The sequence below is a fragment of the Brienomyrus brachyistius genome, chromosome 14, assembly GCF_023856365.1.
Source record: "Brienomyrus brachyistius isolate T26 chromosome 14, BBRACH_0.4, whole genome shotgun sequence".
In the NCBI taxonomy this organism is placed as follows: domain Eukaryota; kingdom Metazoa; phylum Chordata; class Actinopteri; order Osteoglossiformes; family Mormyridae; genus Brienomyrus; species Brienomyrus brachyistius.
Window position 1 is genome coordinate 21,755,880 of NC_064546.1, and position 19,514 is coordinate 21,775,393.

The 19,514-nt window shown below is 52.5% G+C and overlaps 1 protein-coding gene across 1 annotated transcript in view; it reads right to left on the reverse strand.

Moving 5' to 3' along the window:
* The window catches only part of pacrg (PARK2 co-regulated), a 69,586-nt gene that overhangs the window by 37,633 nt on the left and 12,439 nt on the right, over positions 1–19,514 (reverse strand). The window contains exons 2-3 of the mRNA XM_048975633.1: positions 18,759–18,893; positions 1,608–1,779 (exon numbers count right to left, since the gene is read on the reverse strand). Coding sequence (XP_048831590.1) covers positions 1,608–1,779; positions 18,759–18,893 — 307 coding nt within the window. The remainder of the gene's footprint in view (positions 1–1,607; positions 1,780–18,758; positions 18,894–19,514) is intronic.

Sequence of the window (19,514 nt, forward strand, 5' to 3'; positions counted from 1 at the left end):
ATTGACTGATTGATTGATATTAGAATGATGCTGTTGGTGTAATGTTTGCAATATTGGTATAAAGTTGGAAAAATATTAATGACATCATGTTGTTGTCATGTTGGTGTAACGATACAATGCAGCTGTACCCTTGGTGTAACTTTGATGTACCGTTGGTATAATGCTGGCCTAACGTTGCCAATACACTGCAATAATGGTGGTGTAACGCGGGAATTATGCTGGAGTAACACTGGGCAATATGATCAAAGAGTTGTATCACGGTATTTTTTAAGATTCTGGTGGTTCCACAGTAAATCCTGATAATTCTTTTCCAAGTTCACCCCTATCGTGGCAGCAAGCGTTTACATGAATAAAATACCTTTATGAATGTTTTTAAAAAGGTGTGTATAACCAGATTTATTAGATTATTAAAGTATATTCAACTCCATAGCAACATGTTTTATTGATTATAACCATGTACGTAACTCGATAAGAATTGTTTCACTGACATGTTTTGAGATTAATAACGTATATTTTGCTAGATAGCAACATGTTTTATTGATTATAACAGTATATTAAGCTCCATAGAGACATTTTATTGATTATTACCATATTTAGCTTGGTAACAACATGTTTACTTTATTGGCATGATTTTAATAATTATTATGGTGATAAATTGATTGATTGATGTTAGGGATTTTGCTTTACCGATATGCATTTAAGTGCAGACCTAGTTGTATGACACATAACCCAAACTCTCAGGCACAGATTGAAGCAGTAGCTATAAATACTATAATGCTGAACAGTTAAATATGGAGAACTGTTGTGTTATAAAGTTATAACTGTTAGTGAGCAGGGTACACATAGTTAGCAGAGGTCCCTCTCTTATTTCTCAACTGCGATCCGTAGCACTTATAGCAGCGAACAATATTATATAATTTGCTGCCTATTGAAGTGTCACAGCTGATATTTCAGCTACACAATGGTATGGTGGTATATAAAAAATTCATACCAAACAGGAAATTTGAATATGTATACCGCTCTGAACGATACTGAAGTAACGCTGGCATAATGCTGGCATAATGCTTCAGTAACACTAAAATTAGGCTGGTGTAATGCTGGAGTAACACTGGCATTACACTGGAGTAACCCTAGCATAATGCTGGAGTAACACAGGCATAATGCTGGCATTACACTAGCATAAAGCAAGTGCTGGAGTAACACTGGTATTACATTGGATTAATGCTGGTGTAACACTGGAGTAATGCAGACATAAAGCTAGTATTACACTGGCGTAATGCTGGAGTGACACTGGCATAACGTTGACATAGCACTGGAATTATGTTGGTGTAACGCTGGTGTAACACTGGCATTACACTGGATTAACTCACATGTAACACTGGAGTAATGCTGGAATAACGTTGGTATTACACTGGTGTGACGCTGGAGTAACACTGGCATAATGCTGACATAACACTGGCATTATGTTGGTGTAACACTGGAATTACAATGGAGTAACACTGGCATTGCACTTTAGTAAAGCTGGGCTAATGCTGGCATTACACTGGTGTAACACTGGCATGATGTTCGCATAACACTGGCAAAACGTTAGCACACAGGATACTCACTCTTGATGGGAATGATGAGCTGTGGGATAACGGGTAGGACCTTGGCACCGCCATGCTCCATCATGTCGTGGACACCCTGGCGGGCAAAGAATTCGTAGGGGTGGCCCGTCTCACAGAGGCCATCGAAGAACAGCGGCAGATAGTGGTGGTAGTCCAGCCTCTCGATCTCCACCTGCAAGGGAAACAGCTGTGGGTGAGCTGCAGCTCATCTCAGGGACACACGGGAAGCATGAGAGGAAGCTGTGCAGATGCCAGCCTCGCCGCTGGTAATGACACACTCCCGGCAGGAAGCCAGCACCCAGGGAAGTGGAGAGCCGCCTCCTCACACTCAAACACTTTTGGTGTTCCCCACACGGCCGGGGTGGCAGCGCTGCTGAGGCATGCGACGAGACAGATCATTTTCACGTCTTAAACATGGCTATGCGAGACCCCTGAAGGCTAGCCACGCGGCCGTGCCAAAATAAGTCCAGAGGTAAGCTGTTTGGAAGGGGGCAATATCCTGTAACGAGTGGTAACCGCGGCAGGGTTGTGCCGGACACCCTAGTAGAACAGCTACTGTCTGAGAGGATGGTGTGTGCTTCAGGGAGACGCATGAAAACCACACAGGTGAAAATGGCAGCGACCCAAAGAACCATGCTTGGGGGTGGCACCGCGGTCACCCAGAGCTACCTCGCAGCTGTAGCCCCCCCACTATGCTTCTCCACCTTAACTGTAATGCTGCATTCCATTTACTTTTCAGCTGGGAATGGCATCACACCCAAGTTCCAGTACAACATGTCAGAAAGCCATTTAGTAATATCAGTTTTAGCCAGGTTTGATGTTAGCCATTGTTAGCAATGGCAGTTGCTAACAATGCATTTCACAGAATTTTGTACTTATAAACACCACAGCAACATGTCTACAGAGAGCAGTTGGCCAGTACTGTGTGTAGAACTGATTTAATGAGCTGTAAATAAGACAAAAGTGATAATAAATAGTATATAACTATAGCGTTCACTTCTGTTGATGAAGGGGGCAGCCATCTTGGATTCTGAGGTTGGGGTTGCAGAGGTTCCTCTGACTTTTGACTTCAGGGGGGGGGGGGGGGGGTTCCGGTTGAAATGTCTGACTCGGAACTCGGAAATTCCAGCTTCCCAGTTCAAATTGAACGCAGCATAACTTCAGTGGAATCATTTCACTCTCCGTCACCTGTTGTCTCGTTAAACCAGATTAATGTTCCCTTCCAGGGACCCCATTGAATGTGTCAAAGGGGAGAGTTTAAGGGTGTTGCCAGTGTGGGTCCTGAAACCTGAGGGGATTTGGATTAGGGTGCGAAGAACAGGCCCACACACACACACACACACACGCTCACACACAGACACTAGTTACAGTGCAGTGCCAGCTGGCTTTGATTATCCACTGCGGAAGGGTCGGCTTGGTAAACGCATTGCCAGGTTTGGAGAGTGACAGTGACGTAAAACCGAAGAGACGCTTATTTACTGTTCAGACGGTATGTCATGAGGTATTATGTGCTGATTTCCACTAGCTCGTCTGTGAGAATCGCTGTTATGTTAGCACCAAATGCTAGTGGAATTAACATTCGCTTGTATAAATTAGTATTACGAATTCATTCCGTTGAGCTGTTCATAGTACTGCTTCAGGTAGGAGACTGGACATTTTCAAGTCCCGTGTTATCGGGAAGGCATCAATACATCGCGATGAGCGATACTATTGATAATGAATAATACACAGAAGTCAGCAAGGCCATGTCAGTACGGGTACGGCTTGGATAATTTACAATGGAAAACCACCTCTTGTGGGGACTCCCCATTCATTTCTGTGGCATATACTTAATCCCAAGTATGATAATCTTAACCCCAACCCAGCCCTAACCTTAACCATAAGTAACCAAGAAAATACAAGACTATTTTCCTTTTTTTCATTGCGGTCACAGATTTTTATAAAATTGAGTATCCAAAAGGGTCAAAATAATAGGTTTTTATCACATTGTGGGGATATCTGGTCCCCACAATGAAATAAATACATGACCACACACAGACACAGATAAACACACACACTAAGATGTTCACATGGGCGCACGCACACATACACATACATACACACACACACACACACACACACACACACACACACACACACTCAGATGTTCACATGGGCGCACACACACATACACACACACACACACACACACACACACACACACACACACACAGTCATACAGCACGAGATTGGAAGAAATGTTTTTGATGTAGGGAAGGTGTCAAGTGCTGCAGGGGGTTTTTGAGATTAAAGGCAGTATTTCCTGTTATGGGCACAATCATCATGGTAATTCAAAGACAGGCCCAAGAGAAGAGTATACCCATTACCGTGGAAACCCTGCCTGCTATCAGAGGCACAGCGCTTACCCGCGGTTTGGGGGGCAGAGTGGACGGGCTCGCCCTGTCTGCCGGGGGAGGTGCAGTCAGCACCGGCACAGCTGCTGAGCAGCTGTGCCGCAGAAACGTGTGCATTAACACGGCTGTGCTGGCAGACCGCTCGGCGGGACCGAAAAGGAGCGCCATGGCACAGAAACACGCTGTCCTCACACGCCTCCTCAACGTGCTGCCTTCTGTCCCACTCCAAAGGCCCAGGATGCAATTAAATGAAGAAAGAGAAAGAGGGAGGGAGGGGTGCTGTGATGGAAGGAAGAGGAAGGAGGGAGGCAGGGAGTCTCCCCTCTCTGTGCTCCAGTTTTAAAGGTGAAGGAGCTAAATAAAGCTCAAATGGAAGTGTGGGCAGGCAGCCAGGGAGCCCAGGCGTGTGGAGGGAAGTGGGCCAGGCCTGTGCACAGGCCGCGGCCGCATCGGGGGACGTGCCGCCTTCCAGGCCTGTTCCGCTCCCCCCGGGCAAGATGCAGAGGCGTGCTGAGAACAGACTCGCTTCCTCTCTCTTCCTCCTGTCTCTTTGCGAAGTCTCCTTTCCAGGGAGGTGAGCCATCACACTGTCATGCCGAAATGAGGGCCGGAAGGCAGACATGGGCAGTGTGCTAGGCGGCACGCTCCGGACACAGCGGCTCTGCAGAAAGAGATCCTGTCGAGCGATGGCAGCGGGTGAGGCTGCCCCCAGCAACTTGCAAGTTCCTCTCAAGGACTTTCTTCCTCTCAGGCAGGCCCAGTTTAATGCCCGCCGCACATTTGTGCTTTTTGAGGCCTGGGACACACTTGCATTTTCCAGATAGGAAATTCTTATGCCAACTCAAAAAAAATCACATTAAATATGAATTGGCCTATGATGCATTTTTTATTTCAAGTGCATCAATAGAGTCCAAGTGATAAGTACACAGGACTGCCTCTGCTGCTGAGACGCCCCGGGTGAGAGAAGAGAACATCCCCTCTGGCCAAACAAGAAATGCGATGTTCACTGATCGGTGGCCATGAGCCTGGCTAGCGCAGGAAAGCCCTACTCACACTCACATTCCACTTCCATCTCTGATTGGCTGAGTGGGAAGAGGAGGACATTAAAAATAAAAGACCAGTTAAAAATGTCAAGTGGGACTTGAAGACAGATACTCTGTTACTCTAACGCTAATTAGGGGAGTGGCTGTAAAATACAGAGCCATTAAGAGCAGAGCCGTGGGGGGCAGGGCCAGCCTCTGCTGGGCTTAGGGCTGGGTGTGGGCGTGGCCTGTCACAGGGATGCCTGTGCTCGGCTTAGGGCTGGGTGTGGGCGTGGATTGTTACCGGGAAGCCCCTGCTGGGCTTAGGACTGGGTGTGGGCGTGGCCTGTCACCGGGACACCCCTAATGGGCTTAGGGCTGGGTGTGGGCGTGGTCTGTCACCAGGACGCCTCTGGTGGCCTTAGGGCTGGGTGTGGGCGTGGCCAGTCACTGGGACGCCCTTGCTAGGCTCATGGCTGGGTGTGGGCGTGGCCTGTCACCAGGACGCCTCTGCTGGCCTTAGGGCTGGGTATGGGCGTGGCCTGTCACTGGGACGCCCCTGCTGGGCTTAGGGCTGGGTGTGGGCGTGGCCTGTAACCAGGACGCCTCTGCTGGGCTTAGGGCTGGGTGTGGCCTGTCAACAGGACGCCCCTGCTGGGCTTAGGGCTGGGTGTGGGCGTGGCCTGTCACCGGGACACCTCTGCTGGGCTTAGGGCTGGGTGTGGGCGTGGCCTGTCTCTGGGATGCCCCTGCTGGGCTTAGGGCTGGGTGTGGGCGTGGCCTGTCACGGGACGCCCCTCCTGGGCTTAGGGCTGGGTGTGGCCTGTCAACAGGACGCCTCTGCTGGGCTTAGGGCTGGGTGTGGGCATGGCCTGTCACGGGACGCCCCTCATGGGCTTAGGGGTGGGTGTGGGCGTGGCCTGTCACTGGGACGCCCCTCATGGGCTTAGGGCTGGGTGTGGGCGTGGACTGTCACTGGGACGCCCCTCATGGGCTTAGGGCTGGGTGTGGGCGTGGACTGTCACGGGATGCCCCTCCTGGACTCAGGGCTGGGTGTGGGCGTGGCCTGTCACTGGGACGCCCCTCCTGGGCTCAGGGCCGGGTGAGGTGCTCACAGACGAATGCCACACGCAATGGCGACACTGCTCTGTTCACAGCTGGGTTCCGTACTACAGAGGGGTCACGGCCCACGGGGGAGTACAACCTGAGGTGGGGCTTGGGTCACGTTGGTACATCCCCTCTGCCATGTCTGAGGAGGCGTGAGGCACACGGGAGGGCCCGCACTCTGCCAGGCGCATTGTCACTTGCTGGATCCCCAGGCACACTGGCGGGGGGAGGGGGCTAATGAGGAATAATGATTTCACTGTCAGTCAGCCTTACAGCCTCCTGTGTAGCAGTGCCACTGAGCAGCCAATGCGGGGCAGCTGTAGGTGGCATGACATTAACACAGCCGGGGGGCAGGAAGGCATGCAGCCCAGGAAGCAGTCCGTGCTCTAGGCCACTCCTGCCTAGACATTCTTGGGAGGGAGGTCAGCTTAACAATGGAGCTGGACACTAGTGTAGTGAAGCGGGGGGGCAGGGACCATTAATAAGGCAGAATGAGAATCTGCTGAGAGCCTTGGCATAGACGCTGCCTGCAGAGGGCAGGGAGTCGGGGTGAAGAGGCTCCTCATTTTGGGGCCCCCATGGGTGGCTGACGAGTGACCAGTGGCCACATGGGGCCCCATGCCATTCACTATACGCTGCATATTTATGTGAACCAACAACATGGGAGTGACGGGAGAACCTCTGCCACTAGCCAGCTGACATACAGGTTGTGCTCACGGCGGTCCGGGTGTCTTTGGGGGGTGGGGGAGGGTCAGTGTGATGGATGGGAGCCTGACTAAGCACCCTATTTCTACACAGCCATGTTCGTCATTCAGAGAAGTCGGAGTATGGCTGTCACCCTGAGAGTATGGCTGACACCCCGAGAGTACGGCTGTCACCCCGAGAGTACGGCTGTCACCCCGAGAGTATGGCTGTCACCGCCTCCCTGCACCTCCCTTTGTCAGTGTGCACTCTGCCAGCCCGCCGTGAGCGTCTGCGAACTCCGGCACCTGCTGACTCCACAGCCAGCCAAGGACAGCTGGCAGGCGGGGGTCAGCACACCCCGGTCAGAACCCATCGAAGCAGCCTGGCTCTCTGACCCACATGGCTCACCGGCTGACAACTGATCTGGAGGGGAGGGGGAGATGGAGCGCAACTCTAATCTTCAGAATCGCAGAGTCAGCAGCGTACACTCAGGGTGCTGGCCGGGCCGGCGGAGGAACTGGGAAAAACAATAAAAAAGCAGCAGAAGGAGAAAAAGTGGCCGACCTGCTGACCCGGGTGACCCATGTTCACAGGAAGGGCTGCCTCTCACCCTGCATGCCCCGTGCTCACGGGAAGGGCCACTTCTCACCCAGCATGGCCTCCCCCCCACCCCCGTCACCGCCGCCAAAACACGCCCCAGGAGCAGTTTTAATATCCAGGTCAAGGGCTCCGGAAGCACCAATCAGCAGGCCCCAGTCCTGCCCTATTAAACATGCTGATCTGATTGCTTTCATTCATTATTTAATGGAACCGCAGTTGCCTTGATGTAGGGCACTTTATAAGAGTTTAAATTTTAAACACTTGAAAATTGACTGGTAATTTAGAACAGAATCTCCCACTGGTGGAAGCACACCGGGGCAAAGGACGAGGCCAGTGGGGACAACAGCGTCACCAAGCCACCGGGACTCCCGCTGGTCACCAGCGTCACCAAGATACAAACTCACCTGCAGCACCAGCTGCTGAGAATCTGCCTCATTACACATTTATTCAGATTTCGTCTTAACTCCACAAACCAAATATGGCTTTTAATTGCCTCTGGATTTGCACTCACAGGAGTGACTGGAGCGGTCACTTCATGGATTTGTGATGGGTGGGGGGGCAGATCCCTCTGGGATGGTAAGGATTGACCCCTAGGCATGAGCCGGGCCACACCGAACATGGAGGGCTCCTTTAAGCAGCTTTTAATGCACAACAGCCTGGCACAAAGGAACAATCAGGCTCAGATGGATGAATGTGGAGGGGGGGGGGGGGTGGAAAGACAGGGGGGCGGAGGGAAGTCCTGAGCTCGGGGGGGCCTGATGGGGGGCTGGGTGAAATCTGCTCTCCATGTTCATATTTTAATTAGTGTAATGTTGGCCAGGCAGGTGGCCAGCAAATGTGTGGGGGCCAGCGGGTCATGGCATGGCACACCGGGGGGGAGGGGGAGGGGGGTACGTTTGTCATTCTCCAACTGGTCAGGCCTGCACATGAGCCATACGTTACTACATGATGACCCCTGAGAAGGTGCTTCCTGCAGTCATGGCAGTGATGGTGGGAGCCTCCCCATCTTCGGCCTGGTCCCATTTCTCTGAGCCACCCTTGAACTCCTGCTCCCATCCGTTGGAGCCACAGAGGAAACAGATAGCAGAGGCTCTGAGGAGAGCTGCGTGTTCCACCCCCTGGGCAGAGCCAGATCCTCTTTAGTGCCCATAGTTGTGCTCCTGCGTCCTCCTTGCCCGTTTTGAGTCACACTCAGTTTATGAAGATGCCAAGGGTGGGAAAGATCAGCACCCGGGATTAGGTTCAGGGAGCCAAAAGCAGCTCGAAAGGACCAGAGTGAACCCAAACAGTTCACAGCAGGCCAATACGGGGAGGAGGCTCAGTACCCGGACAGCTGCTTTCCTGGGGAGGGACTCCCACCCTCACAGAGTGGCACCTGCAAACATGTGGTCCAAATGAAATGCATCTCACAGCCTTACAAGACCTCTGCCTGTGGTCTCCCAATGGCCGTTCATCATCTGGAGAGGTTTGAGTGAAAAAAACAATCACCACCGAAGACGGAAAAATGGAAGTGGGAACATGAGCTGCCTGTATAGAGAGAAGAGAAGCGTGTCCTTCCAGCGTGGCCAGGTGAGAGGAGCACATTGAAAGGGAGCTGCCTGGAAGGACAAGCTCACGCAGGCAAGCGGAGCAGCACACGTCTGTTAAATAACACGCAGTCAATAGGACCAGACATCATCATTTATTCATAGCACAGACTGGTAAACCTACAATTAAGAGCCAGATGACATGGCACTTCCTGCTAGCTTGAACCTGACTGACACAGAAATTCACTTGCTATGAGCTCTGTTCCATTTTCATTTGATGTTAACCAGATGTCTCCACAATGTGATAAAAACATGTTGTTTTTTTTTTTTTTTTTTTTAAATTATGAGCAACAATATCAGTCCCCACAACAGGAAACCTGTAGCCTGTAGCCTAACCGACCAGTGGGGGTCGGTCCTTAGGGCACAGCGGTACAGATGAATGGGTTAAATTAGCTACAGTTTCTTGGTGCTTCTGGGTCTTAAGACACGCGTAGCGCCGGCGGCAGCGCGCTGCACGGCTCAGGCACTTGGGGTATTGCTTTCCTCTGAGGCTGTGCTGTTCTTCAGCGCCTTTTATTTGAAGAGCTGTTTGTTCACCTTGGTAAAATTAGCAGGCTTTATGGTGCAATAACAGACATAACAAGTGGGGCATTAAAGGGAGCCATGTCGGAGTCTGGGCCCCGGATCCCGCACCATGAAAGCGGAGCTCTCTGTGCTGGACCGACTCTGCCCATGGCACTCAAATCCTGCAGCAGAGCTGGGCTCCAAGGGCAAAGCTACATTACAGACATCACAGGGTGTCAATGACTTTTGTCCCAGCACCAAAGCTGTCACCCAGTCTGCCAAGGTCTAAGCAGCAGGTAGACATCGCACTGGGGCATGACACACCAGGAAAGGGCTGGGGCAGCCGGGGGGGCAAGGGGCAGTGCAGAGGTTGTAGGTCAGAGGTCAGGTCCACACAAACAGACCAAAGTCCAGTTCCTGTGCGGTACACACGTGCACTGCATCTGGCAAGATCAGATCAGCATGTCAGATGAAAGATTCGCCGATCCAGGCTACATCTGCCATTCAAAATCTGCTGCTCTATGGGCCGCATACATGATCAAACAGCCGAGCTGTGGGGGGGGGGGGGAGTTTCGCCCACCCCCACCCCCCCACTACACCAAGCTGAAAGGCTTCATTAAAGCGCAAGGTTACAGATATCACAGGCAATTTTCCATGCCATTCTTAGGGAAGAGGACTTCATTGTTGAGAAACCATCACGGCCACCCCCCCTCCGCCCACCCCCCTACCAGATGGGCTGTAATGCAGTGCAGTGCATGGTGCTGTAATTGAGGAGACAGGCCCAGCTAATATGAGGCTACCCCACACCGGAGCACAGGCGGGGGTTCGTGGGGGGGGGGGGGGGGGTGCCGCCCACAAGAGCCCGCCACATCACTCAGCCACCACGGGGGCGGGGCCACTCTGCTCGCCATCGCGGGTAATTGTTTCCGTCGTGATGAATGACGCTGCCTATTTTGGAGTCGCTTGTCCTTGGTACGCGACATGCCGGCGAAGGTGGGGGGCGGCTTGGGGGGAGAGGAGACACACGCGACCATGCACACATCACTGACATGGAGAGAGACACCCCAGGGTGTAAAAACAAACAGAGGGACCGTGGGACTGTTGCCTGTACCCCACTGATCCCACTGAGGGTGGAACCCCAGACAAGCCTCGAGGTCTGCACAGTGTGAGTCAGAGGAGTGTGTGGCAGTGACTGTGTGTGTGTGTGTGTGTGTGTGTCATACCAGGCGCTGTAAGTGATGCTCTGGGACAGCTTTATCACAGGGCAAATTTACTTGGAGCTGAAATTAGGGAAGTGCCTGCAATAGCAGCTATTTGTGTGATTGGAGAGAGAGAGAAGGAGAGCAAGAAGGAGAGATGGAGAGAAAGGGAGAGAGGGAGAGGATGAGAGAGGATAGAGAGAGAAGAAGAGAGATGGAGAGAGAGGCAGGATTTTCAAGGTCGGCATGAGCTGCTGAGCAAGTCCAGTCTGGAGAAGACAGAGAAGTGGGCAATGGTCCGTCCTGTGCTGGCAAGCTGGGTTTCCATTGAATCCTGGGAATGTTAATTATGTTTAATCCTCTCTTTAAAGTCTGTCTGTTATGTACGTCATAGGCTTGGGTGACTATTATCGCGGGGCACTGGATAATCTCTGGATAATATTACGGTATGAAATATTAGGTATTGCCTAAACCTGATCAGTGGCACAGTTGGCTTTAGGTAGGAAAAAAAAAACATACCGACAGAAGTATAAATTTCAAATTTGCTGCAAAAGAAAACGAGACTCATTGCAAAGTGTGTGGAGTGGTAATGACAGGGATTAACATTACAGACGCAAAGTGCAATAAAATGAACAGAAATAGAGTACATTTTTCTTTTAATGTATTTGAAAAGTTCAGTCATGAACTGAAGTAGATGCTGAAATAAGCACCGTTGATTTTCACTAGTCTGATACTTGTTTACGGTTTTGACTGAGAAGACTTGAGTTCTCCTTATTCGAGTTACATGCAAGTTTTTCTTATAATATGAATGAAGATGTGTTTTATGTATGTTATTTGGTTCCAACTAAATTTTGGTTTTATTTACAGTTTATTTAATGATAAATAAAACTCATATAAAGTGCAATGTTTCAAATTATGACCTTTACAACAATCTGTGTCCTTAAAGACTGCATGTTTAAACCTAATGCTATTACAGATGATTTCTTCAGGAATCTAGAGCAGACAGAGGTATGCCAATCTGTCTGTGTGTGTGTGTGTGTGTATGTGTGTGTGTGTGTGTACAAAGAAAATTTTGAAATAATTGTGAAAATGATGTTTTAGAGCTGGTGTGTGAGTGTGCCCTGCGATGGGCTGGCCCCCCATCCTAGGCTGTTCCGGGATCCCATAGCTTCCGGGATAGGTTCCGGACCCCCCGCGACCCAGATGGATAAGCAGTTTGGAAAATGGATGGATGGATGGATGTTTTAGACCATCACAAAACCTATTAGTTTCATTGACGACATCAATAGACTAAGTCAACTAAATAAACTGTAATTTTCGTCAGCTAAAACTAGACAAAAACTAAAAAAAGAAGAATCAGACGACTAAAACATGGCAAAAATTAAACAGCATTTTCGTCAAAAGACTAAAACTAAATCACAATACACTCTCAAAAGTACCGGGGAATGCTGCTCTCTGAGTGAGGCATGCCGCGAAGCCACACCTCTTCACCGCTACAGCCCAGGACACGTCCCATGAAATGAGGTTCCATGGGGCGAGCACTTCTCATTAGCCAGATTAAACCCTAACCTGTAAGTGCTCTCATGCTGCGCTAATCGATGTGTTACTTCATTGCCTCCACATATCGATCCTGCCTGTCTGTGTGTCGTACATCATAGCCATGCTAATAAGGGGAGGAGATAAGGGGGGGTTCTCCTCCCTCCCCAGACACCCCCACAGTGCCTCACTCACATACCACTAACGAGTTCTCGATCAGACCTCTGTCCCGGTGTTGAGGTCTCAGGGCCCCATGAGATGCCCATAAGAGTTGGACCCTCATCAGATGTTTCTCACACACACTGACACCCACCCAGGCTCAGCCTCCTCCAATGTCTGCTAGCATCTCTCAGTGTTAATGGACTGCCTCCTAATCTACTCGTAATACTGCCGTTATATCCGGGGGCGAAGCGAGCCGGACAGGGAACCACAGGAAAAGCAGCTGGAATTGCCAGTTTATCCTCTGCAGTGCAGCCTCCCCCAGCACTAACAGGAAGAGGAAAAGCAGGCGCAATGAGGGCCCCCATGCACCCGCATGATCCAGCTCGCCCCTTCAGAGCTTCCTGCCAGCAAACGCCAGGTGATGATGTTCAGCCACAATGCTATACAGGTACCATCACTTTAATTTGTCCTCCAATAATATCACAGTCCAGCACAGAGGAACATTATATGTTAACATAATCTGGCTGAGAGAGCCACAAAAGTGACTGCTCTGAGGGCCCTCGCCACGACACATGCAGGGCACCCGGGCGGACCAAAACCATTAGAGCGCCCTCCCATGGCCGATCCATCCTCATAAGCAGCGAGGAAGCTCTAGGCTGCTGTTGGTGGGTGACTCGTGTGTGGCGACACAGGTCAGGAGCAGGGGGCATGGCCGGGTAGGGCCTGTAAGAGAACGATTTGCTTGCCTGGTTGGAATGTGGCGAGTTTACAGGTCACCAGAGGGGGTCCTTCACACTGACTCAGGGACACAGATGGCCAGTCAGCAGTGACACAGGAGCCCCTTTGAGTCACACCAGTGACTGCACGCTGGGCCTGCCTGTCGCATCACGCTTCCCCCGAAGAAACAGGAAGGGGGGCTCTGAGCCTGGGGGTGGGACAGCTATTCCCCGAGTCAGCAGAACAAAGTGCATCATAAATAAAGACCCCGAAAAGTGGCAGAGGATGTCATTCCAGGACCTAAATGGAGACCATTCCGAACATGTGACGGAGCACCAGAGGCCGGGGTGGTGGGGGTTAGGGAAATTTCATCAAGGAAATTAGGGCTTTATGGGAGCGCTCTGTCTGATTAAAAATAAAAAAGTGAGGAATCACTGCATCCAGGCTTGTGCTGCCTCGCCAAGAGAGTAAAGATATAAAACGTGAGCAGAAAACAGAAGGGAGGAGTGCAGCAGAGGCCAGGGGGAATTAACGAGGAACGCGATGAAGGACACGCGTGACACACGGGCCCCACCGCGAGCAGGGAGACAGTGAGGTCAGGCCACGTGATCGCCAGCTTAGGGGCACGCGGCTGTGCAGGACACGTCGAGGTGGTCTTGTGCAAACCGTGCGCTGCTTTTTCCAGAAAAAAACATTCAGTCTGATGTATTTTGAGTGGGAGAAAGATCCTGTTAATGGGGAGGAGCCAGTCACCTGCTTGCCCGGAGGCCAAACCTGAGTGCAATCATTTTAAGCAACAGACACAGGGGCCAGTCATCTGCCTCGTCAGCAGACACAGGGGCCAGTCATCCGCCTTGTCAGCAGACACAGGGGCCAGTCATCTGCCTCGTCAGCAGACACAGGGGCCAGTCATCTGCCTCGTCAGCACACACAGGGGCCAGTCATCTACCTCGTCAGCAGACACAGGGGCCAGTCATCCGCCTCGTCAGCAGACACAGGGGCCAGTCATCTGCCTCGTCAGCAGACACAGGGGCCAGTCATCTACCTCGTCAGCACACACAGGGGCCAGTCATCCGCCTCGTCAGCACACACAGGGGCCAGTCATCCGCCTCGTCAGCAGACACAGGGGCCAGTCATCCGCCTCGTCAGCAGACACAGGGGCCAGTCATCCGCCTCGTCAGCAGACACAGGGGCCAGTCATCTGCCTCGTCAGCACACACAGGGGCCAGTCATCCGCCTCGTCAGCACACACAGGGGCCAGTCATCCGCCTCGTCAGCAGACACAGGGGCCAGTCATCTACCTCGTCGCCAGACACAGGGGCCAGTCATCCGCCTCGTCAGCACACACAGGGGCCAGTCATCCGCCTCGTCAGCACACACAGGGGCCAGTCATCTGCCTCGTCAGCACACACAGGGGCCAGTCATCTGCCTCGTCAGCACACACAGGGGCCAGTCATCCGCCTCGTCAGCACACACAGGGGCCAGTCATCCGCCTCGTCAGCACACACAGGGGCCAGTCATCCGCCTCGTCAGCACACACAGGGGCCAGTCATCCGCCTCAGGTGAGCCGAAATGCCCCATGAGGCCGAGAGCCTGCTTACGCCACATGTCACAGAGTCCTCAGTCGCCCTATGGCAGCCCTTCCTCTGGTGGCACGCAGACGGAAAGTGCTGAGCTCTGGATAAGAGCAGGACCGCTCCGCTGCCATGACCGTCCATGGAGATGATGACCCAGCTACCTTGGGCCGCTCGGTGAAGTGGAACCGGGTCTGATAAACAGGAAAATTTAACCGAAAAGCTGGGTCAGCTGAGTTACGGCAGAGTTACGGTAGGAGTCGAAAGTTTATTCCCTATGAATCATTTAAACTGCAGCCTGTAAAAAACAGTGGCTGTAGGTGCCCTTTTACGGGGGCTGAAGCTCACTCTCCAGCCAATGCCGTCTGCTCTGAGGATCTGCGCTCCCTGTGTCACTGCTGAAGGTGACACTTCTGGCAAAGTGACATTCCAGCGGTAACAGCTCCTCCCTCACCCGAAAGTGATGTGAGAGGAGTGGTCTTCCTCCGCCACAGCAAGAAAGAGCCCAGAAATGTGAGTCAGCCAGATGCTCACCCTACCACCATCTGCAAACAGGAGCACAGAGACAGATTCCTGCCCAGGCTGTGACAGAATGGACAGAGAAACACAGCACAAACACAGCACTCTGCATCTCTGATATCTCAGGCCAGATTCCCCCACAAGACTCCGGGGCTTTACACAAGCTAGCCTCCCCCCACGAGCCCTGGGTCTTTACGCAGGCCAGCCTCCCCGCATGAGCCCTGGGGGATTACACAGTCCGGCCTGCCCCCACTGAGCCCCAGGGATTGACACAGGCCGGCTTCCCCTTGCGAGCCCTGGGGGCTTACACAGGCCAGCCTCCCTCCCATGAGCCCCAGGGTTTTACATAGGCCGACTTCCCTCTCACTGAACCTCAGGGATTACACAGGCCAGCCTCCCCCCACAAGCCCCGGGGGTTTACACAGGCTGGCCTCCCCCCACAAGCCCCGGGGGTTTACACAGTGTGTGCTTCCAGTACACTCTGAATGGCTACAGTGCCTCCTTTCAGTCCAGCCCTGTGGCCCCACACTCTCCTTCTACACACAGCTCACACTCTGCTATAGCTGCTTCTCTCCATACCATAGGCTGCTGTCTACTGGGGTGGACTGAATCTGAGACCTGTCAATTCACTGCCTCACTGGGACATGTATATTTCTAAAGAATCTTTTACATCCAGAAGTCAAACATGCACAACTGGGAACGCTGCACCATTAGATCAGGTAAATTACAGAGCATGGAAAGAGAAAACACCCAAGGTGGATATCATGTCCACCATCAGCCTGACATCAGAGCTGTTTCCGACGAAATTGTGAGGCATTCTCAGGTCAGATTTAGCTGTTTTTGATGATGTTTTTGTCACGCGATTTTGTTTTGTTTACATTTTTATCCGACCGACTTCATTGTCAGAGGAATAAGAAGGCAGTCAGCTTGGGAGTGTGCCGGCCCCTCAAACCCGCAATGAGGCCTGCTGACCCACGGCCCGCGGAGGCTCAACAGCACCGGTCCACCTGTCATTTTCAGCAAAGACGTTAGTGCACTAGGATGTTTGGACTTTGGAACATTAAAGGTTTGAGAAGGTATCTTCTCACAGCTATCTCTGATCCGTGCCAAGGTCACTGGGCCTGGGCTGGGATACACGCCATTCCACGCTACTTTGCAGACGGCATTAATCACGGAGACCCTTGAGCGGATCCAAATGGGCCGACCTTGAGGTTACAAGAAAGGCATTAGGGGAACCTACCCACTCAAGGATGAGGCTGGGGGGGGGAGGAAAGCTTTCAAGGTAATGAAATTCTGCCATAATTTAAAGCAAAGACTTGTGGGACGGGACTGGAGAGAAAGGGAGAGACAGGAAAAGTGTCACAGCAGACGAAATTGGATTTCATCTCTTTTATTCCAAACCGGCCTTAAGTGCCTGTGTGCAGGACCTTCTCTTCATTTTATAACAAAAGCATGATAACAGCATTAGCGTCCGCAGCCAATCGAATCATTTCCAAACCAATTAACCTTCGACAGGAAGGATGAGCGAGTGCAGCGTGGGGGGGCTCCAAGAGGACATGGGCAGCAAGGGACAGCTGAAGAGCATCCCCCTCACACACACACACACACACACACACACACACACACACACACACACACACACACACACACACACACAGACACACACACACACACACACACACGCACACACACACACGCGCACACACACACACACACAGCTGAACCCCGGCAGAGTGAGATGAGCACCCAGCTGCAGCTGGACCATTTAGTTAATTAAAGGTTTCATTTGGAGGCTGCCGCTGATGCTTTGATGGCCAATCAATATCTATCTGAGTGGGGGGGGCGGGTTCAGGGGCTCGCGGGCTGGCTGGCACCCTACTGCTGCCTCCCGCTTTCTCAGTGTGCTCCTTTCACTCCCTCCTTCCGCTCTGCAGCTTCTCTCTATCCTCTCCCTTTCACACCATCCCTCTCTCTTATCCCCTATGCCCCCTCCCTCCCCTTCAGAATGCCAGTTTGTGTGCCACGGCGGGGGATGCGAGCTGGGGGTGTGTGTGGAGGGAGCGGGTCGAACCCACTGCTCCCGGGCCGGCCGTGGCTCACAGATCGTCCATTGTTCGAGAGTCCAAGAGCCCTGACTCGCACTCTTTCAGCGGCGCAGTGAATGCGCCGCCCGGGTGTGAGCCGGCCGCTCCTCATTACCATTCCACAGTGCATGCCTGCCGCCGCCACTTGTTGTCTTTGCTCAAAGTGGCCTTTGATGGCCAAACGCTTTCACAAAAACCACAGAGCGGCTCTGTGGCCATCCTCCACTGTGCAAGAGCGCCGACCGCTTCAGGGGGCGGCAGTGACACAGCTCATGCGGCCACCTCCCCTGTTGCCATGGCACCCTAAAAAGGTGCCTCGTTTATTTCCATTTATTTATTCCCAATGATCCAACAGTTTTGCAGTTTTCACTTTATTTTTTATTTCTGTATTCATACCTTTGTGGGGACAGTCCATTCATTTCTATGGGCAAAACCCTAATCCCAACAATGATGACCTTATGATGACCCCCACCCAGCCCTGACCATAAGTAACCAAACTAAAAAAAAATATTTTTTTAGTTCTTTGATAGCAATCACAGATTTTTAGAAAGACTGAGTTGACTGAAAAATGGTCCCCACAACATTAAAATAACAGGGTCTCTGAAGACATCTGGTCCCCACAATGTGATGTATACATAACCCAGAGGTTCTGCCGGCCCGCTCCAGGGCCCGTGGAGCAGCAGGGATGAGCTGCCGAGATGCACCGCCGTATAAATGGCAGGCAGAGCCTCTCTCTCATAGGGTGCTGCACATAAAAATGGAGATAGGCATTTGGAGCACAGAGAGGGCAGGAGGAGAAACGCAGCTCCTGCCGTGGCTGTGTGCGGTCCTCCCCCCACACCCCCCCCGGGGCGTAATTGAATCATTCTGGGGAGATGGGTATCCTTCCCGGGGGAGCACTTACGCTCTCCATTTCCCAAAGCACTTGATCAGATTAATTGATTGTCCCTGGCTGGCGTTTGCATTGATAGTCTTATAAACCAGCTTTCACTGCACTCCGACTCCATAAAGGGGGAGCGGGGCGAGGACGGCGGCGGCCCCGTGGGGAGGGGGGGAGCACTCGGGGGGGGGGGGGGGGGGAGCAGCTGCGGCTTCATTCAATAGGCCAGATTGCTGTGTGCCACTGGCACCGGATCGTGCTCAATAGCGCCCCACCCAGGAGCACAGGCAGAGAGAAAACTGAGTCTTTCTCCTGACCAATCGACCCCAGAAAGGCAGCGGAAACACACTCATCTCCTGGCAGCTTTCAGGGACACAGACGGCTCTGAAGAGTCTCCTCCATTCATCTCCCCGTTTTGAATGTGTCGCTCTCTTTCAGAGGTGCTCCTGTTATTAGTGCTGTAATTAGCTCCTAGCTGAGAAGAGTGTAAACCTCCCTAAGCAGACTTCTCTGACAGTTCGTATCCGTGACCGACAGGGCAAGGCCGCAGCAGTGTGACGAGCAGGGGTAGGGCTGGGGCCTACCTTCCAGGCGATGCGGTTGCCCTTGCTGTCGTGCTCCAGAGCAATAGGGAAGTCCCCGCGCTCGTAGAACTTGCGGAAGGCGGTGGGTTTCGGCGGCCGCTCACGGAAAGCCCCAGCAGCTGGGGGGCCCACGACCTTGGGGAAGCAGAGAAAGCGAGAAGTCACAGTAGAAGCATGAAATAGGGGCCAGCGCAGAGTAGGCCTTGGAAAGCTGGGTGGGGCACGCGTGTGTATGTAGATGAGCCGTTCGCTCACTTGGCGAGTGACACTAATACAGCGAACATTAACACGGACACACAGGGAGCAGAGTGCAAACGCAGCGGCATAAATCACGCCACTCCCTGCCAAACAGCCCGTCTCAGCCATCTGGAGCAGACCGCTCATGGCTGGAAAGCTCTGCGTACTTATTAATCTCCGAGCATCACGACTGCAGAGGGGGTGGTCCAGTAGGGAACGCAGGCTGCGTGCCCCGGGGCCGTGTGGAGAGTGACCGGATTCAGCCAGCCAGTTCCGGCTGGACGCCTTGTGCCACGTTATGCCCCACCCCCCATATGGCTGGACACGGGGGCAGCGGACCAACTTTCTCAAGAGCACAGGTGCAGACCCCACCAGTGTCTGGCCGGGACTCCAGTTCCGGAGTGTGAGCACCGTGACTAATCGCCACCTCATCCAGGCACGACCGCAGAGGCGTGGTGGGTAGGATGTAATGCGCTCCATGGAGATGCTGAAAACTCGCTGAGCATGGTGGGAACTCAC